General features: G+C 41.2%; 1 protein-coding gene across 1 annotated transcript in view; it reads right to left on the bottom strand.

Annotated features, from left to right (window-relative positions):
- The window catches only part of CBLB (Cbl proto-oncogene B), a 209,836-nt gene that overhangs the window by 78,839 nt on the left and 110,428 nt on the right, over positions 1-20,569 (bottom strand). The window contains exons 3-6 of the mRNA XM_033942334.1: positions 19,040-19,186; positions 14,984-15,140; positions 7,257-7,378; positions 3,761-3,898 (exon numbers count right to left, since the gene is read on the bottom strand). Of these exons, the coding sequence (XP_033798225.1) occupies positions 3,761-3,898; positions 7,257-7,378; positions 14,984-15,140; positions 19,040-19,186 (564 nt within the window). The remainder of the gene's footprint in view (positions 1-3,760; positions 3,899-7,256; positions 7,379-14,983; positions 15,141-19,039; positions 19,187-20,569) is intronic.

Raw genomic sequence — 20,569 nt, 5'->3', positions numbered from 1 at the left:
CCAGCTCGATTTCAGGCAAATTGCCTTTCCTCAGGAGCCTCTTATGTTTGCTTTGTCTAAGTCAAGCAAAAATTGTAGGAGAAAATGCCGAGAAAGATCTGTACCGACAGTTACAGTTTGAATAATAATAATAATAACAGTTTATATACCGCAGGACCGTGAAGTTCTATGCGGTTTACAATGCTTAGAAATGTTACAGATTGAGTGAATAAACAAAGTTACAGATTGAATGAACAAAGTACAGATAGGTTGCCTTTTTATCTGGATTTTTGTCAAAGGGATTATTAGTATTGAGGGTGGTATCAAAGAAGGCAATCCAAATTAAACTATTTGATTACAGAAATTAGATAGTTCCAAGTCTAATAGATGCTAGCACTGTCATCTCGAAGTTGGGACGTTGGATCATCTATTGTACTATTGTCCCTTGATACTTAAATTTTGGAGATTCATCTGGGATCAAGTGAACAAAATATTGGAAAATCCAGTGGCACTGACGTATGATACCATCCTATTTGGTACGTTAATGAGGGCTAAAAGCCAAATATCTGCTCGGAATAACAAACTTTTCTTTATAATGACAGGGGTTGCCATACAACTTATTTTGAGGAACCGGAAGAACTGGGATCAGTTAAATTATACATTTTGGTGGGAATCTCTGTGTTACGCTTTTAAAATGGAACATATGATGGCCATATAACAGGGACATTATAGGAAGTTTATAGATATTTGGGAGCCATTGACAAAATTCTGTAAGGAGTGATTGATGATTCTCCCCTTTGATAATACACGTCCAGGGTGGGTGGGAAGACATTTTTTAAATTTAGAGTGCAATTTCTGGATATGTAGACGGGGGAGGGGGTGATATATGTATTTGTCACAGAATATAATTCTGACTGATTTAAAGTGCTGTTAAAGTGTAAAATATGTTGCACTTATTTTTGGCTTTAAAATGAATAAAGACATTAAAGAAAAAAAACCAAATTAAACTACAGCTTGTGAAAGGTTGAAGAACAAGATACAAGAAAGGGAACGATGTCCTCAAGAAAGGAGGTAAGGCAGGTAGACAACAGTGAGGCACACTGCTTCTAAATTAGCATCTAGGGGAGGGGAGGTCAACTAATTTGGTGCCAAGCATGGCTGAATTAACTGTGCCTAGTAACCTTAAACAAAAGTGGATTTCTGGAGGAGAGTGTTTAGGGAAAGGAAGCAACAAATTAAAAACGGTAATGTGGAGATGGCTTTGAGAGTAAAGAAACTACAGCAGTGGTTGAAATGAGGTCCAGCGTGTGGTCTAAAGTGTGGGTAGGAATCAGAATACGCTGATACAATTAATATGCAAAGACAATCAAAAGGGGAAGGGGAAGGCGGGAGATTAAAAGTCACCAAACAATATTTATGGAGAAGAGGAGAAACTAAGATCAACAATTAATTACCGGTATTCAAGTTACTCAAGAGAAGCTAAAGAGAAAGGGGCTGTTGGCAGAGGACAGTAATACAAAAAAAAAGAGGGAGAACATCCCCCTTCCATCCTGAACTAAGACTTCAGAATACAAAAGAAGAAACAGCTGCTGCACAGGCGACAGAATAAGATTTGAGGCTGAGAGGAGAGCCACTCCACGCCCATGCTTATGGGAATATAACAGAGAGAAAAAAATTGTAAACTAGGAGGAGCTGTTTCACCTGAATAAAGCATAAAATAATATGTGATGTCGCTCTGAGATGATGATATCAGAGACTAAGATTTAGATGGTAAAGACTGAGTGTTAAAGAGACTAGTATTAAGTGAAGCCAAATAAAGCATGGAAAAACAGAAACCCACCAAGATGGTGTGGAGGAGGTCTATGTCCCTACCAAAGAGGAAAGCCAGAAATGAGTGGCGTGGCATAGTTAGTAATCACAACTGGTGTAGAACACTGTTTCACTATACTTCTCCCTCCGTATTTGCGGTTTCAGCAATTGCGGTTTCAATTTTCACAGTTTTTAGCTTGCTAGCTCCTCCCCCCAAAATTACATCAGCTTGCAAAGAGAACTCGCCAATTCTAAGGATTTACAGAGAAAAATTGCCGATTCCCAGCACTTTCTTTACCATGTTTTGCCTCTACTTCAGGTATCTGAACTCAAAATATGTGAAAAATCCAAGATATATCAACAATAAATACTTTCACAAAGATATAGTGGAAGGCAAAAAACACACTGCAATATGAGCTAATAAAGCCCCCAGAGGGAGGAAAAGCCTCAGACCAAGGTCTCCCAATGCCACAGCAGTGGCCAAGGTGTTCAGGCGGAGAGCCTCATTGGCATAAAAACCTCCCATGGAGACCACCGTGGCTCTATATTGTGTTGTGAATGAATAAATAAATGGTGAAATTACACATCTGAAAAATGAAGTATAGAAGATAGAAAGTGAGGCTCAATGGAAAAATCCGCAAAAAAGAGTAACCTCACTTATCAGGGTTCATTCATAGATTATGAAAAATCTTATTTAGTCTATGAGTGAAATTCTTATACATAATTCAAATTTCAAAAAAGGCAATCAACCATTGATGAATCTTCATTCAATTATCCTTTATAGTTGTATACTTTGCTTGCCCCAACAATTGTATGCCCGACGGGACCCGTTTTGTCTAAACAGGCTTTTTCAAGGGTTTCAACAGGGAGCACATATTTTTGGCATCCTCTCGCTTATGGGGCCGGAGTTGATAAGTGAGGTTACTCTTTTTTGCGGAAATTACACATCTCCCTCTTTATTCATGGGGGATAGGGGCAGAGCTGGATCGCGAATAGGGAAATACTGCAAATATCCAGCTCTGACCCACCCCCACCTCCCTCCCGCCTTCTCCCGGCCTTAACTGGTGGTCTAGCGGGCTTTCAGGGCAGGAGCGATCTTCCTATGCTCCTGCCCCGTGCAGATCGCCAATAGTTCTCTCGAAACTACGGCGGGAGCTCACGGCAGCCATTTCTTATTGGCGATCTACACAGGGCAGGAGCGTAGGAAGATCGCTTCTGCCCCGAAAGCCCGCTAGACCACCAGGTAAGGCCGGGATGCTGGGGGGAAGGCAAAAATATGGGGAGGGGGGTTCCCCCTTCCCCCCCAAAAAAATGTGATTATGTGAAATCGCGAGTGCAAAAACCGCGAATGGGGAGGGGGAAGTGTAATGGCTAAATGGTCACACTCTTAAAATTGTAATGATTCAAAAAGTCACCAAGAGTGGCTTAAAACTTTTCTTTTATTTGCAAGCTTGGTCAGGACACCAACGATGGCCAGCGTTTCACATAATGCTGCCTCAGCGAATAACATATGAAAAAGTTATTTGCAGTTTTTCTGTATTTGCAAATACGGAGGGAGAAGTATAATATATTCTGTGTAAGAACAAAGAATAAAACAGAAGAACGAAAAGCAATTCCTACCCTTAATAAAGAAGTGTCCAAAGGAGCTAGTCCTAGTCCTTAGGCATACTTTTTCAAGCATATGTCTGTGGCACAAACATCTTAAAGCATCTAATCAGTACCAGAAGTGCCAACACCTTGTTGCACATAGGGGTGCCAGTAAAGAGTTGAAGATTTAAGAAAGAATCAGCAAATTCAGGTACTCTGCACAGAGAGCAAACTAATGAAAATAGGTAATGGGCATGCTTTTCTGAACAATGAATCCAACATTTCTGTGCCAGCATTACAGAAATATTTATCATTTGATTATTCCATTTCATAGGCAATGTTAACTAAAAGAATAAAGATAGGATAAATCATGATCTGTACTTACAACCCTTCTCGGCTGCCATCAATCAGAGCTTGAAAAAGGGGTTTATTGTGAGGTATGGTTTGCAAAATATTACCATCCCCTGTGACATATCCAATTGCCCATTGACCCAGTCGAGTGCAACTCAATCTAAATATATAGCTTAAAAAAAAACAAAGAAGAAAATGTCAATAACACACACTATTGAAAAGATTCTGTGCATAACAGAATTTAATTTGATCAAAACATATCATATTAAAAAATACTTTATAAGTTTGGCCAAAACATAAATCCCCAAAATCATCATCCCTAAACAAGATATGAAAAAATGCTAAATTGTAATATATCATTTAACTTTAACAAAAACTGATAGCACAGAGAGGAAGAGAAATAGAAATATATTTAGACAGGTAATCAGAAGAAAGCTCATAAAAGATTTTGAAAAACACTGAAATCCACTTACAATTAGATTTTCAAGACAAAAGTAGTAATGGAGTTTACCAAAGACTTAGGTGATATAGTCCCACCATAATTTGTAATGAATGAGGAAAAACCATCACTTGACTTATATCAGGGGTTCTGAACCTGAGGTGCGAGATGGAATTTCAGGGGGTACGACAGAATGGCTTTTGTCTTTTAGTGACAAGTCATCGCTCAGCCAGCTGTCAATGTGCCTTGAGCAGTGGTAGTAGGTTGCTGTGATACTTCTTTTGTAGGGGGTGCGAACATTAATCAAACATTTCCTAGAGGTGTGGGGTATAGAAAAAGTTGGAAACCACTGACTTAAACTGTAAGCCCACTAAGGAGAGAGAAAATATGTGCTTATAATATATGTAAACAGCTTTGGATACACTACAGAAAGGTGGCGTATCAAATCCATGACTCTTTACTTGACTTTCAGAATATTTATCTGATAGATTCTTGAGTAAAGGCTTGTAGATTGGCCTTTTAAAGTATTATGCTTGGACAGTTAACCCACTTCCAACTGTCTTTTAATATGGAATGGCAAAGCTTTTATTATTTTATTTTCTTTATGAAAAACAATCTTTCTTCTCTTCATATCAGTGATATTAAATGGGAAGGGATTTGATAACACTGCCTTTCTGTGGTACAATTAAAGAGGTTTACATATTATTTTATAAAGGTACTTTTTCTGTTCCTAGTAGGCTCACAATTTTTTTGTGTACCTAGGGAAATTGAAGGTTAAGGGCTCCTTTATCAAGCCGCGCTAGCTGGGTTAACGCGCGTGACTTTTCATCACGCATTAACCCCTGCGCTGGCCAAAAACTACCGCCTGCTCAAGAGGAGGCGATAGCGGCTAGCGAGGTCGGCGGTTTAGTGCATGCTATTACGTGCGTTAAACCGCTAGTGCGGCTTGATAAAAGGAGCCCTAAGTGACTTGCCCAGGGTCACAAACAGCTGCAGTCGAAATCAAACCTATCATTCCCTTAATAGTCCCCCTACTAACTTTTGTTCCCCTTTATGTGTCTGTCATAATTAAATTGTAAGCTCTTCTGAGCAGGGACTGTCTTTTGCAAGTACAATGTACTGCACTGCATGCGCCTGGCAAATTGTTGTTATTGAAAATTCCCATTAGAAATTTGCAATTTATCTTTAAAATCCAGTATGGTACCGTAAGATTAGAGCGTGGTCAATGTTTAATGCCAATTTTTTAAAAAGGTTCCAGAGGTGATCCGGGAAATTATAGACCAGCAAATCCAATATCAGTGCCAGGCAAAATGGCAGAAACTATTATAAAGAACAAAATTATAGAGCATATACATAAGCATGGATTAATTAGACAAAGCCAACATGGATTTAGTTAAGGGAAATCTTGCACCAATCTACTACATTTCTACGAAGGGGTGAATAAGCATGTTGATAAAGAGGGAGCAAAATGTACACAGAGGTGGCGAGAACAATGAATAAAATAGTGAATAAAAGAATTCACATTATTTAGGAATATTTTTGCTATCATCATTATGCTTGCCTTCTTTATAAACAGTGCTGAAATTTGCCAATACAGTGGAAAATTTCTAGAACAGACATTCTCATAGGAAGGAGGATAGATTCCGCCTTTGACTTCCTGTACTAAAATGATGCATACTGCTATTCTGTTTTTCCCTCTCCCGTTTTCTACTGCAAGGAAAGTTTTGAGACTTGGGCTAGTGTGATGAAATAAGAGAAAAGATACCAATCAAAAATAACATAATAATGGGTGGTAAACAGAACAGTTTCTGCCTTTGCAGCATCAAGAACTAGTTAGAAGTGCGGAATAAATAAAGAAAAGAAGAAAATCCAATAGGCTACAAATATTAGTCCTATATAATTGTTGTTCATACAGTTATTTTACTAATCCTCCCACTTTTACAAAACCACGAAATAGGTTTTTAGTGCATGAGGGGGTGAGGGGTCAGTCAGTCAGAGAAAGGCCAGACCTGCACAGGGGAAGGGGAAGGGATGGTGACATGGATGCTGGACCACAATTTTTTTTTTTGGGGGGGAACATGGATGCCAGGCCTGTGATGGGAGGGGGGGAGAAGAGGGGACATGAATCCTGGACTGCAAATGTGAGGGGGAGAAGATAAGTGGGGGCCATGGATCCTGGAATGCAAGTGTGAGGGGGGAGAAGAGAAGAGGGGGCCATGGATCCTGGACTGCAAGTGTGAGGGGGAGAAGAGAAGAGGGGGACATGAATCCTGGACTGCAAGTGTGAGGGGGAGGAGGGAGGAGAGAGGAGGAGGACATGGATCCTGGACTGCAAGTGTTAGGGGGAGGGGAGAAGAGAAGAGAGGGACATGGATCCTGGATGCAAGGGATGGTGGGGGTTGAGGAGGGAACATGGATGCTAGACTCGTAAAGTGGAGGAGAAAGGGGGTGAGAAGGAAATCTAGGCCAGAAAGGGCGGGGGAGAAGAAAGAGATGCTTGACTGCAGAGAGAGGGAGAGAGCGATGCCAGGCCATGGGAAATAGGGAAGGGATTCAGGGTGCAAGCGAAAGAGGTGATGGGTGAGGTGAGGGGACAAGGATGCTGGACCCGCAAGTGGGGGTGGGCGGGCGGATGTTAGAGAGAGGAAAAGAGAGTGACCAAGTCCAGAAAGGGGATGGAAAGGGATGAATAGTTTCTTAACCAGTGGAGAGAGGAAGAGAGAGATGCCCGACTATGGGGGCCAAGGAGGGGATTCAAGGTGCAAGTGAGAGAGGGATGGTATTTAGAGGGAGACAGAACTGCAGTTGGAGTTAGAGAAGGAACTTAGGAAGCTAGAACCTGAGAAAGGAAAAAGCAGGAAGGAATTTCAAGCCTCAGGATAGGAGAATTCTGTGCAAAACACTACAAATAAAACTTTGCAGAATTTTGAAATATTCGTATGCGTAGAATTTTCAAAATTTTTGCACAGAATTCCATCATGAGTAATATGCAATTTAAAGTGCAATGCATTTTGAAGCAAGCAGGAACTAAACACATTTTGGAGCATTTTCAAGTGGTGATGCTAAAAACAAAATAATTAAAACCCCTTACCTCCCAGGTTTTGTACTATATTTCTGTAATCTTGCTTTGACTTCATCGTATGTTAGGAATGCCATATAACCAGGATGTGTCACAGCTAAGAAGTTCCAGTTCCTTAAAATGGAGCTCCACGGCTAAATAACCAAAAGAATTAAGTAGTATAGACAGAACAATTTATTAGCTGCTAAGGCCAACATGATGTTGTTCAAAGTGACTTGCCATTAAACTTGTCAAGCAGACCTGAAACAGCCTAAGTTGAAATATTCTAACCAGTCTGCATAGTCTAAAAACAGCAGTGCAATGCAATTCTTATGACCAAGTCAAAAGTTAAAAAAAAAAAAATTAGAGATCTCTTTGATTCATGGTGTCTTACATTTTACATTAAGTTATAACAATATTCTAAATCAAAACAAAATTATACCTGCCTACAATGGCAGCAACAATTCTAGTGTAAAATATTTACTGGTCATGAAATTGATGGTTAATGTACAGTACTGCACTATAAACTTCTTAAGGATTCATCACCTATGCTCAACAGAGTGAGATATACAGTACTTTATTCTCAAAAAACAATTATAAAAGGGTCTCCTGGGAACCAATTCAGCTTAACTGTTTACATGTGATCAGGTGCCTGTAAGTACATACATACAGTATGTACAATACCCTTGCTATATGTCAATACATAAATATACATAAGCACGACACCCAGCACTCATCACACAAAGACTATCATAGAATTTGTGTCTTGTTAAAATTTCTTAAAGGAAATTTTAATATGGATTTGATTAATCTCCATTTGGTCAATTTACTAGCAATACCTTTTAATTTCCTTTAGTAAATAGTCCCCTCTTTGAATCATAGTAAACAAATAGTCTCCAATTTCCCTATTGAAACTCATAATTTAAGCAAAAACGACAGCTGTATATAGCTGATAAAGTTATACAGTATGTATACTGTATATGTACAGACCAGTGGTTGTATTATTACTTGCGAGTTATTTCCCTTACACATAATCTATGGAAAAGCAAAGTTGCTTACCAGCAGCAAGTGTTTTACAAGGACAGCAGGCAAAGTAGGCACTGCCACGTGAACTGTCACTTTTTAAATCTTTGAGGCAGTGCCTTGACTTCACATGCTCTGATGCTTTCCTGCCCAAAGCTTGAGAGCAGGACTACACTACAAAGCCTAAGATGTCAACTCCAAGGGGAGGAGGGAGGGATGTGAATATATGCCTGCTGTCCTCACACCTGCTACAGGTAGGTAACTGCTTTCTCAGAAGACAAGCGGACATAAAATTCTCACATGTGGGACTCACTAGCTGCCAGACTCAAATTTGTAAATGAAGTTGGTAACTGAAGGAGAAAGTGAGCCTGGAGAAGAAGGGAAGAGTTTGGAATCCAAGTAGTAAAAAGATTGTAGAGAACTGTTTGTTCAAAACTGGCTAGCTATCCCATCTGGAATTTGGTCTTAGACTTAGTATGTGCTGTGCGGATGCTGGACATTGTGGCTCTGTCAAAGCTTGCAAAATATATTTGGTGCAGTAATAGAAGGAGGCATAGCCCCTGATGAAACAGAGTGTGAAACGGTTGGGCAGCCGTCGGGCACAAAAGGTAAGTGCTTTCCTTCCTCTAGCACCTTATGCACTTTATATTTATTAAAACAGATATTAAAAATATTTAAAAACACTTACAGCACAAGTCACTTTACCAAGACCAATGATGAATTTACCACCCCAGTAAGGGCATCAAAAATCATTCAAGTAGTGCCTTGGGTATTTGAGGTCTGGTAATTCAATATAAACTTAATATGAACATGTTGCTGCCCTACAAATTTCTTCAATGGATGCAGGGCAGAAATGGGCTACTAATGTAGTCATAGCCCTTACACTGTGAACAATGAACAGTAATGTAGGGTCATATGTGATACAGTCATCTAGCAAAGTTGAGATGGTACGTTTAGGATGGGAAGTTATGAGTATTCTGGATACACTTTCAAGAAGATTTAGAGAGACTAGCTCTGTGTTGTCAAGAACCATGCTGTCACGACGAGGGAGTGGGGATCAGGCTGAAACAGGGACCTTTCAATCTGCGTTATTAGGATCTAACCTTCATGGCTCGTTGGATGATAGCTCTAGACCAGGGATCTCAAAGTCCCTCCTTGACGGCCACAATCCAGTCAGGTTTTCAGGATTTCCCCAATGACTATGCATTGAAAGCAGTGCATGCACATAAATCTCATGCATATTCATTGGGGAAATCCTGAAAACCTGACTGGATTGCGGCCCTCAAGGAGGGACTTTGAGACCCCTGCTCTAGACCAAGGGGTGTTAGACTCAATCACATAAGGGGCCGAAATCTAAAACTAAGGTAAGTCGCGGGCCAAATTTTTTATTAAGGTATGCTAACCGATTTAGCACACGCTAAATGCGCTCCTTAATGAAAGGACCCCTTAGTCTCAGTAGAAGTATAGGATTACCACCTCTCCAACCCCACACCGGCTCTGTGATGTAAACAAAATAAATAAAAAATAAAATTTTCCTCTCTTTTAGGTCCTAGTTCACTCTTGCTGTCTAACACCAGCACTGGAGGGTTATAAATACCGTATTTTTCGATCCATAAGACGCACCCTAGATTTAGAGGAGGAAAACAAGAAAAAAACCCATTCTGAACCAAATTCTCCCTGCCAGGCTCTGTACCCTGTACCCCACCTCTGGTGGTAGGCCAGGGTAGGGCACAGAGCAAGCAGGCCTAGTGACAGACAGGCAGGCAGGCAGGCCTAGTAGTAGGCTGGCAGGTCCCACACACCCCCAGTACCATAAATCATCCCCCATACAACCACGTGCCCCCCAGTACCTTAAATTATCCCCCATACAACCATTTGCCCCCATGTACCTTAAATCATCCCCCATATAACCATGTGCCCCCCAGTACCTTAAATCATCCCCCATAACCTGTGCTCCCCAGTACCTTAAATCATCCCCCCACGTACCCCCCAGTAGCTTTTTTAATCATCCCCACCCCCCCTACCTTTAATCATACCCTCTCGGTATCTTTTTTAATTCCTCCCTCCTTAGACGGCTCTCATCTTTCCCAGCCAGCAGCGCACAGGCCAGAAGCGTAGAGATCAGGAGCAAGTCCTCTGCGTTCCCACCTGTGCCCGCGCCGATCTCTGAATAGCTGCAGTCAGTTCTCGAAAGTCCCGTGAGAGCTGACTGCAACCATTCGGAGATCGGTGCGGAAGCGCGGAGGGCTTGCTCATGATCTCTGCACTTCTGTCCGTGAAATTCGCTGGACCACCAGGTACGACAGCAGCGGTTGGGCGGGTAGGCGAGTGGGATTAAAGATGCAGCGGAGGTGTTTAAAATTTAAAAAAAAAAAAAAATGCGGCGGAAGGGGGTTAAAAATATGCAGCGAATTTGTATCTTCGCTTCATAAGATGCACTTACATTTCCACCCCCTTTATCCTTTTAGTTTGCAGTGAGGATATATTCAAGCAAGCTTCCTAGCTAATAATAATAATACTAATTCAAATTCCATATGCTTTCCATTTCCTTCAAGTTTCACACTCTGCAAACTTCAGCAATCTGCTGCCTAGGTCCGGACACCGCCCATAGGAGCCTCTTTATAAGCGCCATTGGAGGGCAGGAACTGCATCCTGAGGTTTGCACATGCTGGTCTCCTGAAACGTACCTGCCAGCTGCATGCCAAAGTATTTTCCGCTCCTCCTTTTCCAGTACCATCCAATCGAAAAGGGTTGCAAGCGAGCCCCTTCTCGGGGCACTTAACGTTTTCCTGTATCGTGGGGCGCAGAGGGTGGTGATCCCTCAGCGTGAGACGATTGCGACACTTGGAGAGAATGCCCAGCAAAGGCTCTACAGTCGGTACCCGCAGCACATTCCCTCTGCCATGGTCACGCACCTCCTCTGAGGCTTCGGCAGCCTGCAAGGATCACTATGGCTGACCAGCGTTCCTCTGCAGGCTGCTGATGTGGCGTTTGCACCGGCGAGCCAGCATAAGTTGGCATTTCTGATGCGGCACTTGTACCGGTGGTCCAGCTTAAGTGGAAAGTTGAAAATGTCTGGTGGGCCAAATTTTACTACACTGCAAGCCAGATTTGGCCTATAGGCCAGAGTTTGACATGTCTGTTCTAGACAAAAGGGAAAACATTTGACGTGGTCAGAAGGCAGCAATTAGGATCATTGTCCCCTGCTCTTGAAGCAGCTTGAGAAGATTTTCCTGATGAGAGATAGTGAAGGAAAAACATACAGAAGATTCTCTCTCTCCCCCTCTTCATGAAGAAGGAAAACATCTGAAGCTTCTCAACTGGGAGCATACAGCCTGGAACAAAAGCAGGGAGGTTTGTTGTTTTCAGAAGAAGCAAAGAGATCAATGGGGTCCCCACCACTGGATATCTGGCAAACCTTACTTGCTTGAGCTGCATGCGCTTCCTTCAGGGCCGTCCAACTGGGCTGCTCCTTCTGCCTTCAGCGGCATTTGTTGCAGGGACGCACGGTTCACATGCTGCACATGGCTGAATCACAAGGCTTCCCTCTGATGTCAGCGAGAAGGTTTCCGGGTCAACCAAGTGCAGTGTGAAAGGCCCGCTGACTTGTCCTTGCAATAAGATCCACTGAAAACAGGAAGGAATAGCCCACCTGGAAGGAGATAACTGGGATCCCCCGCTAACAAGGAAGGCTTTCCTCCGAAGTCAGCTCGAACATCGGAGGGAAGCCTTCTGGGTCGGCTTCGGTGGAGGGGAATGGGCAGGAAGGAGGGCATGGAATACCCAGCAGCGGTTTCAGCGGAGGGGGGGGGGGTGTTCAGGCAGACAGACAATAAGGAGAGCATGGGATCCTCGGTGGCAGCGGCTAGTGCTCGTACCCTTAACAAGCAGCTCGCATTACCCCTAAGGCAGGCCTACACAACATATGTAGTAGTAGGATAGCAGAAACCCAGGTGTCTCAGCTGGTTTGGTAAGACAAATAGTTCTTTCTAACCCTGATAGTATCACTCAGAAAGATACTGAACAGAATCAGCCATAGAAAGGATCCCTGAAGCACTTCTCATCTATCTTTCTTTCTTCAATTTATCACCATCCACTGTTGCCCATCAGTCAACCAATCTCCGATCCAGTTTTCCATCTTGCATCCCGTCCTCAAACTGTTTAGTTTATTTACGAGGCTTTGCTGAAATTAGACCACATCCAATGCATGCCCTTGATCAGATTATAATATGTATACTAAAAAACCCAATCAGTAATGGCTCATCATGCATTCAGACAAATGAATATCTTAGAAGCTAGCAAAAATCTAGGTTAAGCTGTTTCTTACCTTTTTCAAAAGGATTTCCTATTAAATTAAAAATTAATCCTAACAAATTTTAATTCTTTAACTAAATCAATCTTGTTGATCCTCCAAGCCTACTAATAAGTACCCTTGTAAAACAGTGTAACAATAAGCTAATAGATGTACAACTCTACATTGTCATCAACTGGTACATGAGCTGCTTAAAAGCAATTCCCGTTAGTCTGAATGAGTGATCCTTCTGTAAAACAGTGCTAATGCTCAAATTACACCCATCTACTCCCATTGTGGTCAAATTTATTTCTTAAGATTACCCATTCTTTATTAGCAGAACTAAATTATTCTATAGTATGCTGTCATTCTAAATAATGTATAATTAAACAACTTTTCTTAGTAGCATTTACTGTGAAATCACGTGATGCACTTAAACCAGCAAGCAGTATTCTGTAAATATTTTAATAATATATCCTGTGTAAAATGCATCACCTACGGCAGTAGTTTTCATTAATTTTTAAGTTGAACACTATGGATTCTAATGAGGTGAAGGAAAGTCACCAAATATCTTCCCATGACACTGCTAACCAATGGGAGTTAATGACATCCATTCCCACCAGCCCATGAAGTAGTTCAATGGTCTTGGTGCCCCCACATGCTGCACAGCCTTCATGTAGGTCCATGCCTTAGCATTCCATTTCACCGTGAAATCTAGAGAATGAGCAGAGAGAGTGGAGATGTTCAAAGGCACTACCTTCCTCATGCCTCATTCTAAGGGTTACTCCTTTTTCCATTCTGTGATCTTCCATGAAATTCTAATTGCCAGATATGAGCATCTATGGATGTAAATAAAATGTACTAAGTAGGGTGGTTGTCATGTTAGTACACTTGAAAGTATAGAAATAAAAGTTAATAAATAAAAAAACAAAAAATAATGCCACACATTTATTGGATGAATAATATTAAACGCTAGTCAATAAAGATATTAAATTAGTCAAATAAAAACGCATGGCCTTATCTTTTTTGTTTTCTTTTATTAACCTTTATTTCTACACTTAAGTATACTAACATGGCAGCCTCTTGGTTTTAGCCTTCAAAAACTTGGCAAAAAAAATATATCTTTGGTCCAATATTTTTTTTTGGTTTTTTTTTACAACTTTTACTTGTATACTATTTGGAAGAAAAGCACAATAGTATAGTTTTGTTTCATCTGATCAATGTCATTCACTAAGGGCTCTTTTTACTAAGCTGTGATAGCGGTTTTAGCGTGCGCTTAGCACGCACAGAATTGCTATGTGCGCTAAACGCTAACGCCAGCTTTGAGCTGGCGTTAGTTCTAGCCGCGTAGCGCGGGTTTAGCACGCGCTAAAATTCTGTGCATGCTAAAAATGCTATCGCAGCTTAATAAAAGGAGCCCTAAGTCTTGCCAGACCAGTAGAAATATATCCTTCCTCCAAGAAGGGAGAAGACAAAGCATATTCCTGTTCCATCTGCTATATATACTGGTACTGTAGGTAGTCAATACAGGGAGGGGGGAAGGGTTGTTTGTTTTCTTAAGTAAGCTGTCTCCAGTTGCCTACTGTTTAATGCAGTGTATCGCAGCACACTAATGTGGCGTACGAGATTCCAGGTGTGCCGCCATTCCGGAGAGGCGCTAGAGTCAACCGGCACCTCTCCTCCTCTCCGTGCCTTTTCTTTTTCAGCACCCATTCTCCCCCCCCCCACCAACTGGCATCTCAGGGTCTCATCTGGAGGGCCTCCACACATGCACAGATGTCAACATGATGACATCACACATGTGCTTGATATCATTGCGTCGATGTCCACGCACTTCCGGATGCCCTTGAGCCACGGTCCCCAATTTCGTGTGCTGCCAGCTTGCAAAGTTTGCAACACACTGGTCTAATTAATGCTTAGAGATACATAAGCACTTTTTTTTTTTTAAGTTGTGCATCTCCTTCTCTCCCTCTCATTCCTAGTGCAGTCAGATCCCATGGGTGGGTTCTTCGAATTATGTTAGATCAGTCCATTAAGGCACAACTTTTCTCTTCCAATCCAAAAAGCAGCTTGCTTTCTGGTCCCAAGTCCCATCTACAATATTTAAAAAACAGAGAGGGGTTCGCATGCCATTGCTCTACAGATTTTTTCCTGTAGAATTGATGTATATTTTGCCCAGTAGGCTGCTTAAGCTCTAGATAAGTGTTTTTCAAGTCCTTTGGATCTCTATGTCTGTATGAGACACATGCCATCATAATGGTCTTTCTTATTCACCTGGCCAATGTGGCTTTCAAAGCTTCCTCACCTCTTTAAGGAATGCCAAAAAGGGCAATAAGCCTGTCAGTCTTCTAGAATGTTCTGTGATCTTCAGGTCATTGAAGGACAATGGAATTCCACAAACAGGTAGAATATTACATAGGTACTCACATTTTACAGTAGCTCTTACCTGAAACAATCTTGTAAAGATGTCAAATTCAAAAACAGAAATATAATCATTGCATGTGAGATCAATAGTAGATTTAAGAGCCATTGCTTCTAAACCAGAGCTAATTTGATGGACTTCATGAAGGCACTGTCTGAACAATTTCCATGGCACTATAGTTCTGTATAAAGGAAATAAAAAAAATAATAATAAAGGGGGGGGGGAATTATTAAACTGTGGTTTACAAAGGAAACATTTCTAGGATATTTAAGACACCATTGCTGACATTAAGATGCTGTTGTTAACCATGATCTGTTAGACTCTTGCTGACATTTCTTGCAGGATCTAATTTTTACCTGCTGCTATTCTAAATAGTTATTTTCTAACTATGCACTTCTCAAGCTGGTGGGGGACACTGAGCTCCTCTTGCCAGCTGACATCAACTGCCAATGTTACTAGGATATTTAAAACAATGCACCAATGAAGGAGTACAACAAAGAGGTATGTCCCTTTGTGCAATCATTCTTGAGACTGGAGGGGGCGGTTGGATCATATGCCACTAAACTTAGAATGAGTTTATTATGTTAATTCTTTTTAAATAAATATTTATAGAAGCTCTGTGACTGAACTTATGTTTTGTAATCTGCTTAGTTTTAAGGTGAGGTACAAATTTTAATAATAAATAAAATATGGGATTGAAGAGCTGTTGATTTTGTCAACAGGTGGACTGTTAGGATCAGTGGATCATTCAGTTTTAATTCCTGTGTTGCACAACAGGACTGCAAAGTTAAGTCTGAATACTCAGATACGGATTAATGCCGGGTTGAATTATCCAAGACTATTTGCTGATTGCACAATTGTCTCCACCAAATTATAAGTGCTTTTTTTCTTCCAGGTTAAGAAAAAGGGTGCAGAGGAGTTGCGGTTGCTTTCCCAAACAATCACAGACAAAATGGTCTATTATATGAGTTTTTAGGCAATTCCAAAGTTAGAACTTAAAATCTATTGATACACTTAATAATGTATTGGACTCTGGACACAGTGCCCCACCCCTTTCAACTTGGACGATTTGATTTTGAATGGACAGAAAAGGAACACCAAGGTAATTTTGTTTAGTGGATTTTAATTCATCACTATCGTGCAAAGCTGATTTAAGATGTGATTTTTTTTTTTTTAAATCAAACAATGCTGGAACTGGATTTTGTTTAAAAGGATTGTTTTCCAATTCATAATGGACTGTTCAGATCTTATTTTTCAACGAGTGAGCTCTCCTTCTCAGTCCTCATAAGCACCCTAAGGGTGTTTTGGTTCCCTGGTCAGATCATGCCCTTCTCTAAATTTAAGACTGGGAAATGATAAACAACCTTTAGATTACTAATGAAGTTTAGGCCGGAAATGGATGTTCAATTTTTTTATTGATCACTGTTCATAGTTAACCCATGATAGTAAAATAAATGCCTGTGATTCAGCTGTGGAAATGTTCAACATTGTTAGAAATTGCTCCTGTAAAGGAAACCATTATTCACTTTAGAAAGTGGAGCATTTGGTTTACTGGTGAAGTTATATTAGCCTGACAAATTTTAAGATGTAAGTAACAAAAATAGCAGAAATATCATCATCCTGAGGTGCTAGGAGTTTATAGGCTCTTCATACAGACCTGTCATCTTCAAGTTAATTAGATTTTTTTTTAAACCCTTTAAGTATTAGTCATAAATGTGTTGTGCCTAGAAAACTTTCACATTTGTGCAGGACCTGCCCCGTAAAAACAGATTTAACTATTGTGAAAGACTGAACAGCTAACTCTTTCACTTTGATCCTAGGCAATATTGTTAGGGGAAAATATGATTCCCTATGAATGAAATGTATGCCTTTTACATAATTTATGAAGAGGTGGAGGATGTTATTAGTAGACTTAGGCTGACAAATCCATGTATCTATAATGCAGCAATTTTCAACAGGTATGTCATGATACAGAGCACCAGAGAAATATATTGTGGGACTCGCACACAAAAAGAGCAGCCTTTTTTTTTTTTTTGTAAAGGTTGAAGCACATCTCTCTTTTCTCTTCTTTCCCCTCCTCTACCACCGTGGATCTAGCACCTTTCCTTCGTCCGCCACCAGGTCCTTCCCCCAATCTGTAAAACTTCAATTCTTTGCCAGCAGTGGCAGCCAAAATATGTTGCCTGAGGTGGCCTCTGAGCCTTTCCTCTTGCCAGTGGTCTGCCCCTCTGACACAATTATCTGTTTATGTGAAGGAAGGATATGAAAACAAGACCAAAAAAAAAAAAAAAGCTCAAGGTTGGCCCTGGTAGTATGTTATGGCTCTCGCTGCCAGCAAACGAGTAAGTTTTGATGGGCCTGAGTGACTACTGGGGGGGGAGGGGAGGGGGGGCATGGAGAGAAGAAGAAAAGGTACTGAGGTCTGAGAGGGTCTTCTCCTGATGCAGCAGCCCGCGAAACAAGGCCTTGCAAGGACTCTTTTTGAGATTTGTTCAGAGTTCTGCTCAGAATTGAAGTGGCTTTTCCTATGAGGGATTACAATCATCGTTTGACTGGTGAAAAGATTGAGATATTCACCGATGGACGTACGAAGAAACACCAAGACTTCAAAAGTGTTTCTTCGTGCATCCATCGGTGAATATCTCAATCTTTTCACCAGTCAAACGATGATTGTAATCCCTCATAGGAAAAGCTACTTCAATTCTGAGCAGAACTCTGAACAAATCTCAAAAAGAGTCCTTGCAAGGCCTTGTTTCGCCTCCCCTCCCCCCCAGTAGTCACTCAGGCCCATCAAAACTCAGTACCTTTTCTTCTTCTCTCCCTGCCCATCCTCCCAAACCCCTCCCCCAGTTTGGCAGCTAAGTAACTATGATTGGTTTTGCAACCTTTTTGATTTAACCTTTTGTACCTGGTGATCCGTTGAAGCAATGGATTGAAGTCTGTTTTTTGGACAGAATTTTTTTCTTCCTTTAAGAAGGGAGTTTTTTACTCTCTGGCTTTTTTGTGGTAATAGGCCAATGATAATAAATATGACTTTAATTGGAGCTATTGCTCTGTTTTGAGTAGTATTCTTTGGATTTTGAGGCCAATTTGGTAGAATGATTCCAGCTCTGTAGATCACTGGGTACAAATACAAGTAGACAGAGATACTTTCCCTGCTGGCTCAGCTGAAAGCAGCAAGCTGCTATCAGCTGAGCCAGCAGGGGAAGCCCCATAGCTGGGAGCTTCAGAAAGTCCTGCCAGCTCAGCTGATAGGGTATTTCCCTACCACAATCACCTCAGTCGGCAGGAAGAGCGGCAGCAGGTAGAAGAACACCCCCCCAATTGACAGAAAGGCTGCCCACTCTCTCCTGCCTGAGGACACCTCCCCCACATCCAAACATCAGCAGGAGGTATGCCCACTGCCTCTTACCTGAGGATACCCCACCCCTGTACCTTTTAGTAGAAAAAAACAGCAGGAGGAATGCTTACTCCCTCCTGTCGGCAGCACGCCTCTTCAAAATGGTAGGCCTTATTCTTCCTGGTGCATTCTGAGATGCACTGAGAGGGGCTATATGCCTAATTGGCTCAGGCACCTAAGGCCCTTATGAGCACCGGCAGGAGAGTTTCCTTGCAAGAAAGACTGGTTAAAACCAGTCTTACTTGCAAGGAAATCTTTTGTGCATCGGGGGCCTCAGTTCTTTTGACAATTTGACTCCAATAGCCTTTGTCCTCCAACTAATCAGTCTGGTTTTCAGGAAAGCCAAAACAAATGTACATGAAACAAATTTGCATGCTTTGGAGACCACACGATATCCTAATCTGTCACACATTTATTTGTTATAGATATTCTGAAAAACACAACTTTTTTGTGCCCCTTCAGAACAGATTTGTGAAAAGCTGTGAAACATTCCTATTAAATCTGAACTTTATCCCTCCTACAGAAGCTCGTCAGAAGTTTGTATAAAGCTCTCAAAAATTTATAACTGCAAAATCTAATTGTTTAGGTCTATCTTAGGTTAACTCTACTATATTAAAATTTCTTGTATATTCAGAAATCTTGAATGTTTCTCATCATACTTGTATACTGCTGCTACTTACTTATCTCCAAAAAACTTCTTCCAGAACTCTGCTGCATCTGCTTTTGTTATACGAAAATTGTCACCCTGGAACTGTCCACTGGGGAAAATGGCCTTAATTTCTGCAAGCATGTGGCTGAAGATGAGGGACAACTTTGTCAGGTTTCGTCTGCAAAAGATAGTAAATATTTTCAGCACAGATTTTCAAAAAGCAAAAAGGGTCTTCATATATCATATGGTTTAATATTTGACTTAGCCTCTCTAGGAACCAATTAACTGAAAGTTTGCATATTGTGCATTTTAACTCGGTAAGATATGTTTGTTTGTTTTTTATTTTAAACAGGTATTTTAAATCAGCATGCCATCATCGTGTTTTCACTCTGCAGTAGCAAGATTTATTTCTTGAAGACAGTATAGTGCCTCTTTCTCTATGGTTTGAGGGCTATAGTTTTCAAGAAAAGGACTGTCAGAACTAGTAACAGTCCCCAGTCACAACACCTCCTATGCCAACCTCAAAGCACCTCATTCTGCTTGTTCCTGAGATTTATCTGCACTTCCAGCCACTCCTCCTCTAACCCTCCATCCCACCACCACTCTTCCAGATCCTCTTCCCCTCCAGTTCTATCTCAAGACAGCGTACAATATGGTTCTTAACCAGGGATGTGAGAAGAGGCCACAAGGGGTGTGGAGAAGGGTCTTGAAATCTGAGGCACTTTATTGAAACTTTCTAGACAAAGTGAAGGCAGTTATTAGGACAGCTATTGGTAGTAATAATATTAATAGTGGTTAGCAGTTAACAGTGACATATGTAGCTGTCAGTAGTCACTAGAAGATAGTTTAGGAGGTGAGTGTGACCGCTTTATTTATCAGTTAAGGGGGAGTAGGAGTTTTTCAAATGGAAGTTTTCAGGCTTTCAGCGACCTTTTTTGCATGTGGAGAAAGAAGTCACAGTGAATGTTCAGAACCAAGACACTGGACACACCAGTTAGAGCATGAAATGATCTGATTGCATCAAACATTTCTTAAACTCACTCGGTACCCTCTGATATGGAGGGGAAAACAGCCAATGCTCAGTCAAAAGGCTCAATGGCCCAGGGAGGTCAACTAACTAGGATGCCGAAAACGATAGACACTCCTAGGAGGAAAAAATGGCTCAGAGTGGCCCAAAAGTGAAAAAAAGAGCCAAAATCAGGTAAAATACTGGAGCACAATGAAAACAACAAATTATTTAGAACACACTGAAAAATAAGCACAGGAAGGCACAAAAAAGACAAATGTTTGACACGCTGAAGAGAAGACTGAAGGCACAGCTTCTTGGCTCCATGGAAAACTAAGAGCCGACGATCTTGTGAGTCGACGTCAGGTGGGAAGGCACTGCTTAAAGATTTAAATTGACAGAGCACAGTTACTTACCGTAACAGGTGTTATCCAGGGACAGCAGGCATATATTCTCACATGTGGGTGACGTCATCTACGGAGCCCCGGCGCGGACAGCTTTTCAAGCAAACTTGATTGAAGTTTCAAGTTTGCACACTGCACCACGCATGTGCAT

The sequence above is a fragment of the Geotrypetes seraphini genome, chromosome 4 (genome assembly GCF_902459505.1).
Source record: "Geotrypetes seraphini chromosome 4, aGeoSer1.1, whole genome shotgun sequence".
In the NCBI taxonomy this organism is placed as follows: domain Eukaryota; kingdom Metazoa; phylum Chordata; class Amphibia; order Gymnophiona; family Dermophiidae; genus Geotrypetes; species Geotrypetes seraphini.
The sequence above is the reverse complement of the archived record's forward strand: the minus strand, read 5'-3'. Positions and strand labels throughout refer to the sequence as shown.